At 56.3% G+C, this 14,658-nt stretch overlaps 1 protein-coding gene across 1 annotated transcript; it reads right to left on the minus strand.

Moving 5' to 3' along the window:
* Positions 1-10,951: 10,951 nt before the first annotated feature.
* LOC310770867 (kelch-like protein 10) lies at positions 10,952-13,010 on the minus strand (the record flags this gene model as incomplete). The annotated part of the gene is made up of 3 exons (XM_083663572.1): positions 10,952-11,283; positions 11,588-11,764; positions 12,041-13,010. 3 exons carry the CDS (start codon positions 13,008-13,010, stop codon positions 10,952-10,954), a joined length of 1,479 nt encoding a protein of 492 aa, XP_083519698.1.
* Positions 13,011-14,658: the final 1,648 nt, after the last annotated feature.

Here is a 14,658-nt window from a genome sequence, read left to right on the forward strand (position 1 = left end):
CTATCCTCCAAGTACTTATTGTTCAAATCGGTATTTTCGGACCTCACCATCTGTAGAAGACGGGCCAGCTCCACTTTCTCCACGTTGAACTTAGACGAGACCTCAGCCAGCTCCATCTGGGCGAGCCGAGTCTCTTCATCGTGCATGCGTACTTTCCTATCCATCTCATCCATCATGGCCATCGTAAGCTTAGTGGTATGTGCCTCCTTTGCTTCGGCGGCTTCCTTCGCCTCCTCGGCCTGGGTACGCGCCTGCACCGCCTGGGCTCTCTCTTCCTCTGCCTTTGTCGTTTTGGCGTCGGCCTCGGTCCTTGCCTCCTCGGCTGCGCTTCTCTCTTCATCTGCCTTTGTCGCTTTGGCGTCGGCCTCGGTCCTTGCCTCCTCGGCTACGCTTCTCTCTTCATCTGCCTTTGTCGCTTTGGCCTCGGCCTCGGTCCTTGCCTCATCGGCTGCGCTTCTCTCTTCATCTGCCTTTGTCGCTTTGGCTTCGGCCTCGGTCCTTGCCTCATCGGCTACGCTTCTCTCTTCATCTGCCTTTGTCGCTTTGGCCTCGGCCTCGGTCCTTGCCTCCTCGGCTACGCTTCTCTCTTCATCTGCCTTTGTCGCTTTGGCCTCGGCCTCGGTCCTTGCCTCATCGGCTGCGCTTCTCTCTTCATCTGCCTTTGTCGCTTTGGCCTCGGCCTCGGTCCTTGCCTCCTCGGCTGCGCTTCTCTCTTCATCTGCCTTCTTCCCAGCTTCTTGAGCCTTGGCCACAGCTTGCCTGACCTCGGCAAGCTCGGTCTCAAGCATCATGACTCCTTGCTTTTTTTCCTGCCGGGCCTCCTTCAACTGCAAGGCTAGTTTGTCAATCTTGGTCCTGGCCTTGATCGTCGAGGTCATCAGCAGCATGGCGATGCTGTGATACGCGCCGCACAGCTCCTGCGTCAGGGCTTCGGTCACCAAGCCAGATACATCTGAGCCTCTCACCTTATCTAACAGGCTGACAAAATTGTGGAAGCCCTCAGACATCAGCCTGAGATTCTCTGTCGTGCACTCGGCCCCGGGAACCGAGGGGATTGACGCGTATATGATATCCGAGAACCTGACACGAAAATCCCCGCCAAAGTTCCACAGATCTGGCACCATCATCTGAAACTCGGGTCGCTGGGGCGCACCAGCACCAGACTGGGGTCCCGTCGCGTGAGTCATAGGATCCAGAGGCGTAGCAGCTGGAGCAGCAGCGGCCGCCGGAGGAAATGCTTTCGCAGATACGGTCAAGTTCGACTTGCCGGACAGCCCGGGCTTGGGAGCAGAGAGGTCCGTCCGGGCTCCTGGCGTAGGCTCTGCGCTCGTAGCGACTGAGGCACTGCCACAGCTCCCAGCCTGCGAGTTCTTCCGATTCATAGCGGCGCGCTGCGACTCGTTGGCTTGCGCTCTGTGCGAGCTCCTCCTCGCCACCTTTGTATGCACGAGCATGGTTGATGCAGTACCTCACGGGCTCGTCGCCGACGCCGGGACGCCGGGCTTCGGCGCAGAGGGTTGTGCACACGTTCCCGAGGAGGATCCTGTCGATCTGCTTTACGCCTGGGACCCTGAGCGGTTCCGGGGGACAGGCGAAGCGAGGGTCCCGTCGGTAGGCGTAGCCGCAGCGCTGGCACAGGCCCTCCAGGCCCAGGTCAGCTCTGATCCCCGAGTGCAGCTCCACTAGGGCGCAGGCCCAGACCCTAGCTGCGTCGCAGCACAGCGCCGCCAGGCAGACGCCCCAGTAGTCCGTCGTGATCTTGTCGATCTTAATCTCGCCGCCTCTTCTGTCACCTCCGTACCTCTTGAGCTCCAGCCCGTCAAACAGCAGACCTATGCGTAGCCTGGCCTCGGGGGGCATCGGGTCGTGCGCTTTGTCGCAGCACTGGTTAACAGCCGAGCAGGACAGACCGCCTGCTGGAGACCGGCGCAGGACGACTGAGTTGCCCCAGGGTCGGGGCGGCGACGGGTCGCCTGACGGCAGACGAAATACGGCCTGCTCGTACAGGGCCTTGAACGCCAACGGCGCCGCGAGTGCAGCCATGGTTTGGACCATTGTGACGTCGAGCTCGAACCCGGCGGACATGTCGGACGCCGCAAGCCTGACTTCCCTGTAGACCCCGCGCAGTATCTTCCTCACCTCGATCTCGGGGTTCTTGCCCATGTAGATCTCCCGGTCGTCGCCGTCCCCCGGGGGGGCCTCGGCGGGCATGGCCCAGGCTATCTCTGCCCCGGCCAGTGAGCCCATGTGTCTCACGGGGTGTCCTCTGGTGTCCGCGTAGCACGGGTCGAGGAAGTGTCTGCCCGAGATCAGGCCGTGTGCCCTGTCGCCCGAGGCATCGGTCACGACGAGCACGAGGCAATGCGTGGCGGGGGAGAAGCCATTGTCAAGGTCTACGCACACACGGCCCTGGCCGTCTGGCTTTACTGCCACTAGGTGCGGGAGCTCTCGACCCAGCCTGGACAGCGTCACCCGCACGTATTCGACCGAGGCCACCGAGCCCGGGTCGCTCAGTTCGACGAGCAGCAGTAAGGCGGAGGGGGGCATGGTCTCGCATTTTGGGTGTTTTCGTGCTGGGCCAAAACGATGGAGCCAAAGAGTTTAACCTGGTACCATAAATGTCCCCTTGTTGCGTCACATCATCGAGGTAGTAGTTTGGAGTGTTGCTAACATGTGCCTTAGCGATATTTCCAGCATCCCACTGCCACAGTACACACATACCCCCAAAACTGAGAGACAAAGACAGAAGGTTTATTCTTGTGAACGCATCTTTATTGGCACTCAACAGACAGGTAACATAACATTGTATAGTAAATGACTTTGGTCCTCCCTACCCTGCCCTCCTGTGAGCCTTGTGTATCAGTGTTCATTAAACTTTTCTCACCAGAACCTTAGTGTTGTCCTTATTGTGCTGTGTTCATTGTCAACCATCCTTAGCACCACACTGTGCACATAATGAACTGCATTGTGGACCCTTATATGACACGGAGTAGCAAAAACACAGACAAACGAAGGAGACGGAACTGATTGGGTTGAGGTGTTTTTATTTCTTTTATTTTTTGCAAACATAATGACAGCAATTGGTGCCGTTGTCCAGCATCGCCATCATGGTTCTTTTCCGCATCACCAGTTTGGAGATGAAGTCGTCAGGCTGCGATCCGGTTGCTTCAAGGGCGGTGAAGGATCGCCCGTATATCCCCTTCAGTTCATCCAGTACCCACTGGAGGGTACCCGGCCCGATGTTTGGGTCGTTTGGGCCAAGACGCTTGGAGTAGAATTTGCCGTCCTTGACGCGCACAGAGGCGTCACAGATGTGACCATCAACGTTGTAAGTGACCGAGATCAGGTCACCGTATACATGTTTGCGGAAGTACCCGGAGAACACCATGTTGTTGGTGCCGGCTTCTTCTAGTGCATTGTAAACGGCGGCCTGGGTCGCTGCCCCCCACCAGCAATTGCCCAGCCGAGTTTTGACATCCGGCCACTCCTTTGACAACACCTCCGAGTTGGCAGGCTGGTAGTAGGCTGGTATTCTTCTCATGGTCCGCTTAGGTGGGGGTCTCTCACCCGCAACCAGTCCGATCACGCCGGACTCCTGGTTGGGCTGGGCGGGTGGATAAACACACGCGCCGCTCATATCGGAAGCGCGTCTGTCTCCTAGATCCGGGTCAGTGTGTGGCTGCTCGCTCCTGTTAGTACAGTAGGTAAAGGTCCTCACAGGAGATGGCAGAAGACTGACATGAAGGCTCAGCAGCCATCTATTCTAAAGACAACCTGCCTTCATATCTTTTTCCTAGACTCTTTTCATCTCAACAGTAGACACAACACAACAGGATCATGGGCTAGACAGAAACGGGCCAGTATGGCTGCCCTAGTTCTCGTAATCAGTGCCCTATGCTACTCTTCCCCCTATGCTACTCTTCCTGTGTCCCTTGTACAATAAACCTCTGTGCAACACCAGCCCGATGTGCGAGTTTGTAATAATGAGAGAATGAGACAAAAAGGGTTTCAGATCGAAATATGTATTCTTTATCGCAGGAAAATATATGGATATATAGACAGGCATCTGCATACTGCAGAGAGACATTCAATTAAATTCAGTTCAATTTATTGTTGTCCACAATGTGGAAATTTGTCTTTGGCTTTACAGGTTTGTTTGCACATTATGGAAAGTACACGGCACAGGAAATTATAGGGTACATAAGACAACAGCGATAACGGGCATGGTTCTGATCTGGATGAGTCTAACGTTTATGAATTTAGCAGATTTATTGCGTTTGGTATGAAACATTTTGTTCTTGGTTGCTGCAGGAACTCTATAGCATCTTCGTCAGCGTACCGACATGCCGGAATGGCTGCCCTAGTCGTCGTCATCGAACATGTGATCGTACGGATCCTCCTCCTTGCTGTCCTCGTTTCCGTTGAACCAGTTCCGCTTGACGGCGTCGCCGTAGCCCTCGGCCGTGTCGTGTGCGCGCAGCTTGGCCGCTCTGCTCTTGGCCAGCTCAAACAGGGGTCTCTCGTCCTTATCCAGTTCGATCTGGCTGGCCTGTATCTTGGCCACCAGAGATCTGTACGACTCCTCTGTTATCTTGGGGAAGAGGGCGTTGAGCCTAGACACCTGGATGCGGGCCACGAGCATGAGATCAGTTTCATTCTTTACCGTGGCAAACATGGACTGCTCCGGGACGGCTTCGGACTCTGTGTAAGCTGCCCTGCCGTGCTGGCCGCGAACATCCCCGTTGATGCACTGGTTGCTCAGCACGTTGATGTAGTAATAGTCCTTGTTCCTGCAAAATCTCATGCAGCCGAACGTACCAGTGTGGAGGTCCGCGAAGATCCACAGCGACGTGTCGATCACGACCGGGGCCAGTACCTGGGCCCGAGCATTGTTGAACATCGTCTCCATATGCAGGATCCTTGAGTCGCGGGTTAACTGGACCTTGCAGTACGCGAGTTTGTCGTTTTGCTGAAGCAGATTGTCAACCTTCAGTCGCGTATTCCCGAGATAGCGGAGCGTCCGCCCCAGCGTTGGGGGGAGCGTATTACACCGGTCAGCGTCTAGCCATTCCAGCGAGTCCAAGTTCAGCCCGGACGACCACTGCTTGCGCTCGGGAAAAGCTTTCCCCTTGATCTTCAGCGGGTCGCAGCATTTGAAGCTCGTCAGCATGTTCACCGTCTCGCCTTCGTTACCCTTCTTGGGCATCAGCTGTGCATTCAGGCACAACAGAGCGTTGTACAGGTTGGAGCCGTGCTTAGGGTTAGGGGCATGCACAAGCCGGGCCAGCTCGGCACAGAAGAAGCCCATGGCGAAAGCCACGGCCTGGCGGATCGACAGGGCCAGGGTGAAGTGGCACATCGGCATGTTGCCGTTGGTGCCGAGAAACCGGTAGGTGTGGTCCCTTTCGATGTCGCTTTTGTTCATTCTTTCGTCGAACCTGGGGTCGTTCGGGTCGAGTACATTTCCCACCTCGGTGAACTCGGTTTCGTTGAATCGGTGCCAGCGGGAGTACACCCCAATGCTCGTTACCGTGGATGCTTTAGCATTGATGCCCGAGCCGCACTTGAACGGGGTGGCCATCATCGCGCCCACCTTGGAATTGAGCTTTAGCTTGTCCGTCTTTGCGCCCCCCAGGGAAATGTCGATGGCCTCCGACATGTACGTGCCCCCGCTCATGGTCATCGCGACCGAGGTGAAGGTGCCGCTTTGCTTGGAGGAGCTGCTGTGCTGCTTGGTCGCGGGCCGCTGTTCCTTCTGTGACGTGTACACTTTGCCCCAGTCCTGCGTCGCGCCCCCGGTCTGGGGCCTGAAGCCTACCCCCGAACACAGCAACATGTTCCTCTGTGACCCGTCCTTGATGCTCTTGTAGAGTGTCTCTGTCTGATTTACTATGGCGTCGCGCAGCAGCAACACGCTGCCGCCGGCCTGGTCCAGGTCCGACTGGCTGTACTGGCTGTTGTTGTGGCAGGGCAGCATGTTGCGCATCGTCGCAAACACCAGGCACTGCAGGTAGGCCATCATGTTGTCTGACAGCAGGTACTCGTAGATGTAGAGGTTCTTACCATACATGTCCGGCCCGCCCATCGGCACCTGGGCAAGCGCCTTGTTTTTCTCGAGCGCTGCCGCTCGGTCTCCCATCTGCGGGGCAACAAACCATAGGGCTCGGCACTCGCTTTCCGTCAACCTGTTTTTGTGCGCGAGTCGCTCCGCTATGTCAGCGCCGGTCCAGTAGAAGCCTGCAGTAGATGGGGTGACGTCCTCGCCTTGGCAGATGTGGAAGCCTTGGAAAAGCCTGTAGACGCCGCCGACCGGCAGCCACATGGGCTTCGTCAGCGTCGCTGCAAACAGCGGGTCGACAAAGTTGTGCTCCAGGAAGGGAGCGGAGGCTGCGCTCAGCACCATCGCCAGGTCCTGAGGTTCCATGTTCAGAGCCACGCACCTGGCAAACAGCTGCGTCAGGTACATGAACACCATGTGCCGAGGCTCTGATCCGTCGGGCCCCGGAATGGGATCGTCGGTTTTCAGGTCAATCGGCGAGAAGTTCTGGAGCAGCTGCAAGATGAAGGCCGCCGCCTCCAGCGAAGTCTCCCTGAACACGATCCAGGGCTGGGCCTCGCCAGAAGGCTTTTGTGTTTCGGCGAGCCCATTGTCCGAGGTCATAGAGCCTACGAACGCCGAGAGGACAGCGTCTTCGCCTTGCAGTTTGACCAGGCTCTGCCAGGCCACCTGCTCATACGTGACGTGGGAGCGGTGAGGGACCTTGTCCATGGTGCGAGGGCTGCCCTGGATAGTCAGGAAGTGGCCCAGGTGCTCGCCGTGCAGCACGAGCACCTTGCTCGACACGACGGCGGGGCAGTAGACATGGAAGACAGGCGGGGAGTCGACAAGGACGTGGGTCATGGGCGACAGCTCCATCCCGTAATCGATGTTGGCGTGGCCCGGTCCCACCGTCAGGCAAAAACTCTCCTGGGGAAGGTTTACCTTCAGTGTCTTAGTTACGCCACCCGCCATTCTAAGAGTCCGAGGGGGTCTGGAGCCGACCGTGAGAGAAAGGAACTAGAGAAGTTGCTGACGTGCAAGACCAACACTCGGGGCTGTGACAAGGCGTACGCCTTCTGTCTCTTTTTGTGGGACGATCTGGCTGCTGCGCTGTTTCCGGGCGAGAAGGGGGGAAACGCCAACTGGCTGCCAAGCAGGGAGGAGGTTTCAGCTAGGGAGAACAAGAAGCATCTACTCAGATTAGGACTGATGGCGCACTTTTATAGGTACTTGTCAAGGAACCCGGGCCCTAATACCCCGGAGCACGCCTCCCGGTTCAGGGGCGTGAAGGAGGCGGCCGGGCTCCTATTTCAGGGCTCCGTCTCAGCCAGGCAGCATCGCCCGAGGACGGCGGCGACCGGAAGGTCCGGTGACGGCCAGTGCCCGGGCATCAAGTGGCACAAGTTGAGCTTCGTCAAGGCCAAGCAGGCGTACCAGAACAGGCTCACCAAGGCCTTTCAGAAGGTGAAGCAGGTCGGCCACGCGGGCTTGGTCAAGAGCGACCTCCAGTGGGGCCTCGGCTGCTACTACAGGCTGGCTATGGCCTACACCACCGACAGCCCGCTGGAGCTGGCGGCTGCGTGCATGCCATGGCTGAAGCCCGCGGTGGAACTCATCAACCAAGAGAACTTTGCGGAGCTGGCCGGGTTGCACGAGCGTGTGCTGACGACGCTGTACGCCGTGCTCAACTGCTACGTGAACTGGATCGAGCCCACCTACCACCAGCTCCTGCTGGTGCCCGGCCAGCCGCGCGGCAAGCCCCGCGTTGACGAGTGTGACATGCGCTGCTACAGCTGCCTCAAGAACCAGACTTTCCGGTCGGCCGAGGTGCGGGGCAACCCCAAGAACATCGACGTCCAGTTTGACTTCGACAGGATGGCCTTCAGCTCGTCTTGCTGCCAGGCCCCCGTCATGTACATGCCCCTCTGCACCGAGTCGGTCAATACGCTGACGTTCACCTACAGGAGGCAGGTGTACACCACATGCCCGTTGTGCAAGAGGACCATCTTTTCGGAGCTGCTGGTCGACTATCCCACGCTCGTCTCACGTTGCGTCTCGTGCTTCGGGAGGAGCGGGGACGACGGGGGGCCGTAGACGCCGACAGCCGACTGAACTATTAGCGTCTCGGAGCCGCTCTCGCTGCTAACAACTTTGAGCCCACGTCAGTCGCAAGCGACTCAGACACACTGATGGTTCACGACTGCGGGCCGCGGCACCCGGACTCAGCCGCAGACAGCGACGGCTAAGACTCTGAGGTCTCCGAGGACCATGTCTCGGATTGCGGCGCTGACAGTGAGCCCTACTGCGGCCATACAGAAGAGTGTGACGCTGCTCCGAGAGCCGGCGGAGATCAACGCAGCCCTCTTCGTGGTGCGAGCTGACTCGCAACGTGCAACGACGGAGAGCGAGAGTGTCCGTCTGAGTGTTGCGGCGTCCGTCTCAGATGCCGGCTGCATTGAATGGAACTCCAACGGCTACGGCCCAGATGAGTACTTGCATACCACTGTCAGCACCATGTACCTAACGCTGCCCGACGAGAAGAGCGACTCAGACTGCGACGGCTCAGAAACGGACAGCGACAGTGACGGCTCAGAAACGGACGGCGACGCCGACACGCGAACACCGCCTAGCTCCGGGGCTGGCATAACTGAGGAGTTTGTGACACTGTTGTAACTCGATGTGTGATGTGAGACAATAGAAAATAAAAACATATTTAACTCTAACCCCTAGGGTGTTGTTGTGTCTATCGTTCTGAGCTTGGTCGAATAGAGGCCCCGGTCTGACTCCTGGTGACGGCCTAGAAGAAGGGCTTGTTGACAATGAATTTAAGCTACTAGCCTAAGCGAGGCTAAGCGGATCAGCGAGGTCAGAGAAGTGGATATTAGGTAGGGGCAGGGACCCTTCCGCACCTCAGTCAGGATCCCTCGACCGCCTCTACAACAACACCATGTCCGAGAACCGTTGCTTCTTGTGCGGGTCCGCCGACACGCTGCCTTCCTACACCGAGACCTGCCTGAGGATGCTCGACATCCTGCATGACATCCTACACAAGTACTGGCTGCCGTTGGAACAGGGCGTCAAGTCAGCATTGCTGTACAAGCCTTTGAATGCCGTGACCAGCTGGGCCCTCTGCTCTGGCAACAAAGCAGATGCCTGGGAGCAGCTGGTCAAGGGAGTGACCAGCTTCATTGAACCTAACTCCACTGAGTTCAAGGACCTTAGGTCTGAGATGGAAGCACTCGCCGATCGCACCATACCAGTGGAGCTCCCGCTTACGTCCCGCTCTGCACCGAAGAAGCAGACGGACGTGTTCATCTGGCACGATGTCCTGGCTGAGATGAACGAAGTCTCGCTGAGCAAGGTCTACCTGCTGTTGTGGCTGATCAACCGGCAGACCTGCCAGGTCCACAGGGGCGACTTGTTTATACGTTTAAGGAACAACGTTACGGCCAGGGCGATGACGCAGTACGTTGAGGACTGGTCCGGGTCTTATTTCGGCTGGATTACGCGGGCCGTCTTGGAGAGATTGTACCTGTACAGTCAGCGCATCTGCACACCGGATCATCTTCGGCTACCCACGGGTGTGTTCCGCCACCAGCTCTACCTGCCGGCGGGCCTGAAGTCAACGCCCTCGGTTCAGGCGGGCAAGGACGAAGCGACCAAGTTCGAGGCGAGCTACAGAAATCGCACCGCAAAGGTACGCGTGGCCATCTTCGACAAGGTGCCCGAGTACCGCAAACCGCTGTCGTGCAAGACAAGCGGAATGGAGCCGCGCAAACTTCTCCAGAACCTGCTGTTCACCTTCAAACCAGATCGCTTGGCTGACGTATACCACTACTTCGCACTACTCAACTTCGACGACCCGCAGCAGCCTGGCCGCCACCTCCGGCTCGACCTCGCCAACGGGCCCGATGTGCGGCTGGCGGCCCCGGAGAATCTCTTCCATCTGGCTGAGGAAAACGGCCTGAGCGTTGCGGCGGTGTGCCGGGGCCTGGAGCTGATCCTTCGCGAGGTGTTTAGGCTGGTCAGCGAGGCTGACAGCGTCAAGGTCATGCTGAGCAACTTTCGTGGCAGGCCAGGAGTGTCACACGCCCCCTCTGCAGACCAGGAGGATCTGTGCAGGATGACGGTCGCCGTGCGTGCACTGCAGCGCCGCCCATTCGCGCTCGACCTGTGCATGATGGATTGCCTGGGGCAGGACACCATGCTGATCGACAGCGCCTTTGCCACCAAGGGCGAACGCGGTGCTACCACCTACAATGCCATGAACGTCGTCAAGGTGTGCCACCCCTCATACGTCCCGTGGCCCAAAAACTGGCTGACCGAGCTGCTCTGGCGCGACATTGACGAACACGGGTTTGGTTTGGCCGCGAGGGACTACGGCCACTACATGATGTATGCGAAGCACTTAACCAAGGCAAAGACGTCCGTGGCGGCCTTGGGGAGCGCTGATGCTGAGATGCTCGAAGACACCGTCAAGGTTGAGACACTCCAGGACAAGTAGCAGGAGTGACACTTCTGTTACCTGATATATGTTGTTGATTTACTGAAATTCAACATAGGGCCCTGGGCCTCGTGAACCAGATTTTGATTTTCTGTGTATGTGTGTTTTCTGCACCTGCGAAAATAAAGAATACAAAGAACACAGTGTCACATTTTAGTTTTAATGCTGATGGCTATTGGTGCTGGCATTCTGGGGTTCTGGTATAAATACAAATATATGAAGAGAGAATAACCGGTGGGGCAGAGCAAACCCCTAGAGTAAATCATAGAAAAGAAATAGAGACAAATATACACCTCTGTGATGAGCATGGAGTTGACGCTATGTACAGCAGTTGTAGGGTTCCAATGATACAAATAAAAAACAATATTCTACAAGAATGATCAGAGTATGCGTTTTTAATTTATTCTTCACACTGTTTCACAGGTCATGACAGAGAGAAGCTTTAGACCAGGTTGTGAGTACTCTGCCATGTCGGACAGTCCGTGTGCCACACAGCAGCTGATCCTAATGCCTCTCATCCCGGTCCCGCACGCTTCGTGCCACTCATTGGTGCTCCAGTCGCAGCGCTCCACTTTGGAGCTGTCGGGGGATCCTCCGCATACGATCAACTGGTCGTCCACCACCTTGATGCCGAAGCTGCTGCGTGGACGAGGCATGTCGGGCGCGGCGCTCCATGTGTCGGTTAGCGGCCCGTAGGCCTCGGCGCTGTGCAGTCTAGTTCCGATATAACTGCCGGCCACTGCGTAGACGCGCCGTGGTGTAGCGGGGCACGGAGTACTCGGCCATGTCGGACAGTCCGCTTGCCACACAGCAGCTGATTGAAATGCAATCCTCCCCCATCCCGCAGGCTTCGTGCCACTTGTTGGTGCTCCATTTGTAGCTCTCCACCTTGGAACTGTCGGGTGATCCTCCGCATACAAACAACTGGTCGTCCACCACCCCGATGCCGAAGTTGGTGCGTGGTTCCGGCATGTCGGGCACGGCGCTCCACCTCTGGGTTAGCGGGTCGTAGGCCTCGGCGCTGCGCAGTCGTCCGGCCAAACCATGGCCGCCCACTGCGTAGATGCGCTGTCTGTAGGCAATGACGCCGAAGTGGGAACGCTCGACGCTCATGCGGGCGATCTTTGTCCACCGGTCGGTGTCTGGGTCGTAGCACTCGGCCGTGTCCAGGACCTCATGTGTCTCATAAGAGTGCTCATACTCCGTCACACGACGATATACTACACCACCGCAGATGTAGACTTTGTTGTTCAGTACTGTGGCGCTGGCGTACATCCTCTTCCCGTTCATAGGTTGGAGCAGAGTCCACTTGTCGGTCTCAGGATCATAGCGTTCGACACTGTCGTGCACGATGCCTCTCTCGAACCCGTCCTGCTCGGTTTGTACCTTTCCTACCTTGCCTCCCATGGCATAGATACTGCCATTCAGTACTGCCAAGCTGTGCCCCCCTGGGCGAGGATGATGCATGGCTGCCACATCGTGCCAAGTACGGGTACCGAGGTCAAACTTCCGCACGCTGGTGTTAATGCAGAACGAACCTCTCTCATTGCTCATGTAGCCGCCAACACAGTAGACCGCGCCATTTAGGAAAGCGGTGGCGCTGTAATTTTGCGTAGGCCGAAGTTCACTGTTTGGTACATTGGCCCAGAACTTGTCACGTGGATCGTATAGCCGAATCCTGGAAGTTGTACCGTCGCCAAACCTGATTCGAGTGACGGCCAAAAGGACGGCATGCGGCTGGCGCGGCCGAATCGGGGTGTTTACATCACGCATGACCCTCTCGGCCTCGGCGACGATCGCCTCACACTCTGCGTCGTCCTTCACCAGACCGTGGTTCTTCACCCGGTCGACGAAGTAGTCCGTGGCCATTAGGGCCAGGCGGATCTTGGGCAGCAGCGCGGATATGTGACCTTCGCGCTCCTCGGGCGCGTGGGCGATCCAGCGGAGCGCGGCCTCGAACGCGGCGCTCTCCCGCCCCACGTTCAGATCGTCCCGTCCGAGGATGTCCGTCAACCGCTCGAGAGAGAGTCCCAGGAACTCTTCGGAGTACGCAGCGATCTGCTCAAAGCGCAGCAGGATAAAGAGAAAGGCCTCGTTCCTCAGGTCCGGACAGTGGTATAGGTCTGCCAATGTAAAGATGCCGACGCAGTTCCCCGGGTGGAGCCGCGCCTCCAGGAACTTGCAGCAGGAGCGTTTCACCCCGGCGAAGCCGAGGTAGTCCGCCGCTATCAACAGCTCCTCCGCATTGTTCTCGGTCACCGGGACGGAGCCTGCGTCGGCGGAGTCTAGGAGGAGACGCATCGCGTTCGTCGACACGGGGCCGTCCATCTCGTAGACGTCGTCCTGCGACGTCCAACCGTGGGCGAAGACAGCGCGGAAGTATGGGCTGCAGCCGCAGAGGACGGCCTTGCGGACGTCAAATTCCGTGCCGTCCACTCTGATCCGCCAATAGCCCGAAGGCGGCATTGCAACTACCGGGGTTCCAATAACAAAAATAAAAAAACAATATTCGATATGATCAGAGTATGCGTTTTTTTTCTCCTTTGATGGGAAAATCTGACTTCTGGAGGTCCTCACACCAGAAGGGAAAAGACAGAAAGTGATACTTCGGGCAGGGGGGTGTTAGTTTTACAAGACTATCTGGAGCAGAAAACCGGGCTTAAAACCTGTACCATTCTAGAGGAGAGGAGGAGAGGATTTTGTGCGACGGGCGTTTTGTCCGAGAAGAGGTTTTTGTCGGAGGAGAGGATTTTGTAAGAGGGGCGTTTTTCAGAGGCTGTCCTCTAACAAAGATATCTCCTGACAGAAACACCATCCTCTGACAACTCTGTCTCGCTCTGACAGGATGCTCCCTGTGGTGGCTATAAAATACCAGTGTCTTGGAGTCTTGTCTTGTACATGTCTTGGAGAAGCGTAATCTGTAAGTGTTTTGTTGATAGGATTCCAGCTCGAAAATGCTACCTACCTTTTCTTTTAGAAGTCAATTTTCTTTACCAATTGTTTCCTACGAATGCCAGAAGTATTATGTTCATTGTAATTGTAATGTGTCTACTTTTGTGCACAGATATTCGCAAAAACTGAAGGCCTGAAAGATGCCGCCACTTCGATTGTGCCCCATTTGCTACTACAAGCTGGTCAACCTGCCTGAACACCTCATGAAAGTCCACCATATATTTGATAAGGAAGAGCGCAAACTCTATCTTGCCCTTGACCACGGGAGGTAAGTAAAAAAAATGTTTTTACCGCACTAGGCAGAGCTCCTTTAATTCCTGTATTATGCTGAACATATATTGAAAACTGATTTTTGTTGAGGTACGCTGGACCACTGCCCTGCCACCAAGGAAAGTGTGCCGGGGAGTATAAGAAAAGGCTGGACATACACCTCGCAGTTGAGCACATCGATTTTGGGGTATGATTGTACACCTTTCTTAACATCACCTTTAGATTTCTCTAGTTACCACCGGTCATTTTGGAACTTAACCATAACGATTCCAGCTTCAAACCCTTCTGTGTGTTGGGTGTTCTACGTTTAAAGGAGGAAGAGAGGAAAGAGGTACTGGCCAAAGAGAAAAACGGAGAAATCCGGCAGCGCCTGAAAGAATTGGAAGAAAAGAAGGGAGAGGATAAGTCAACGAGGCATGAGGTCAAGGAGCTAAAAAAGTTAGTGGTTGACTTAGAGTGTAAATTGGCGGACGCCGTCGCCAGTGGCAGCTGGGGCGCCAAGGACCCAAAAAATGCAAAGAAGAGACCGAGGCGAGACGAATCAGACTCTGACAGCCTTCAGGGAAGAGACCGGCGGCGCGACCAACCAGCGGTTCTGCCGCCCAGGGCTCTGGAGGGGCGACGGGCAAGGATGACAATCGGTTTGTCGCTCAGCACAAACCTTTAAAATAACTGTATCACCTTTACATTTGCCTGACAATTATTGTGTTTGTTTACTGCTTATAGGGGACCTCACCGATCGCTGGCTGAGCAGTCGCCTACACTCCAATGCCTCAAAGAAAAAAAAGGAGAACTGCAAGCAGGGGGTCAAGCATGTAATGGAGTTCATCAGGGCCATGGGAAGTGGCGACAGCGGGCTCAATGTGTCCCTTACTTATATTGATGAGCCAGA

This window comes from Poromitra crassiceps (genome assembly GCF_964638095.1).
Source record: "Poromitra crassiceps genome assembly, contig: HAP1_SCAFFOLD_250, whole genome shotgun sequence".
NCBI lineage: Eukaryota > Metazoa > Chordata > Actinopteri > Beryciformes > Melamphaidae > Poromitra > Poromitra crassiceps.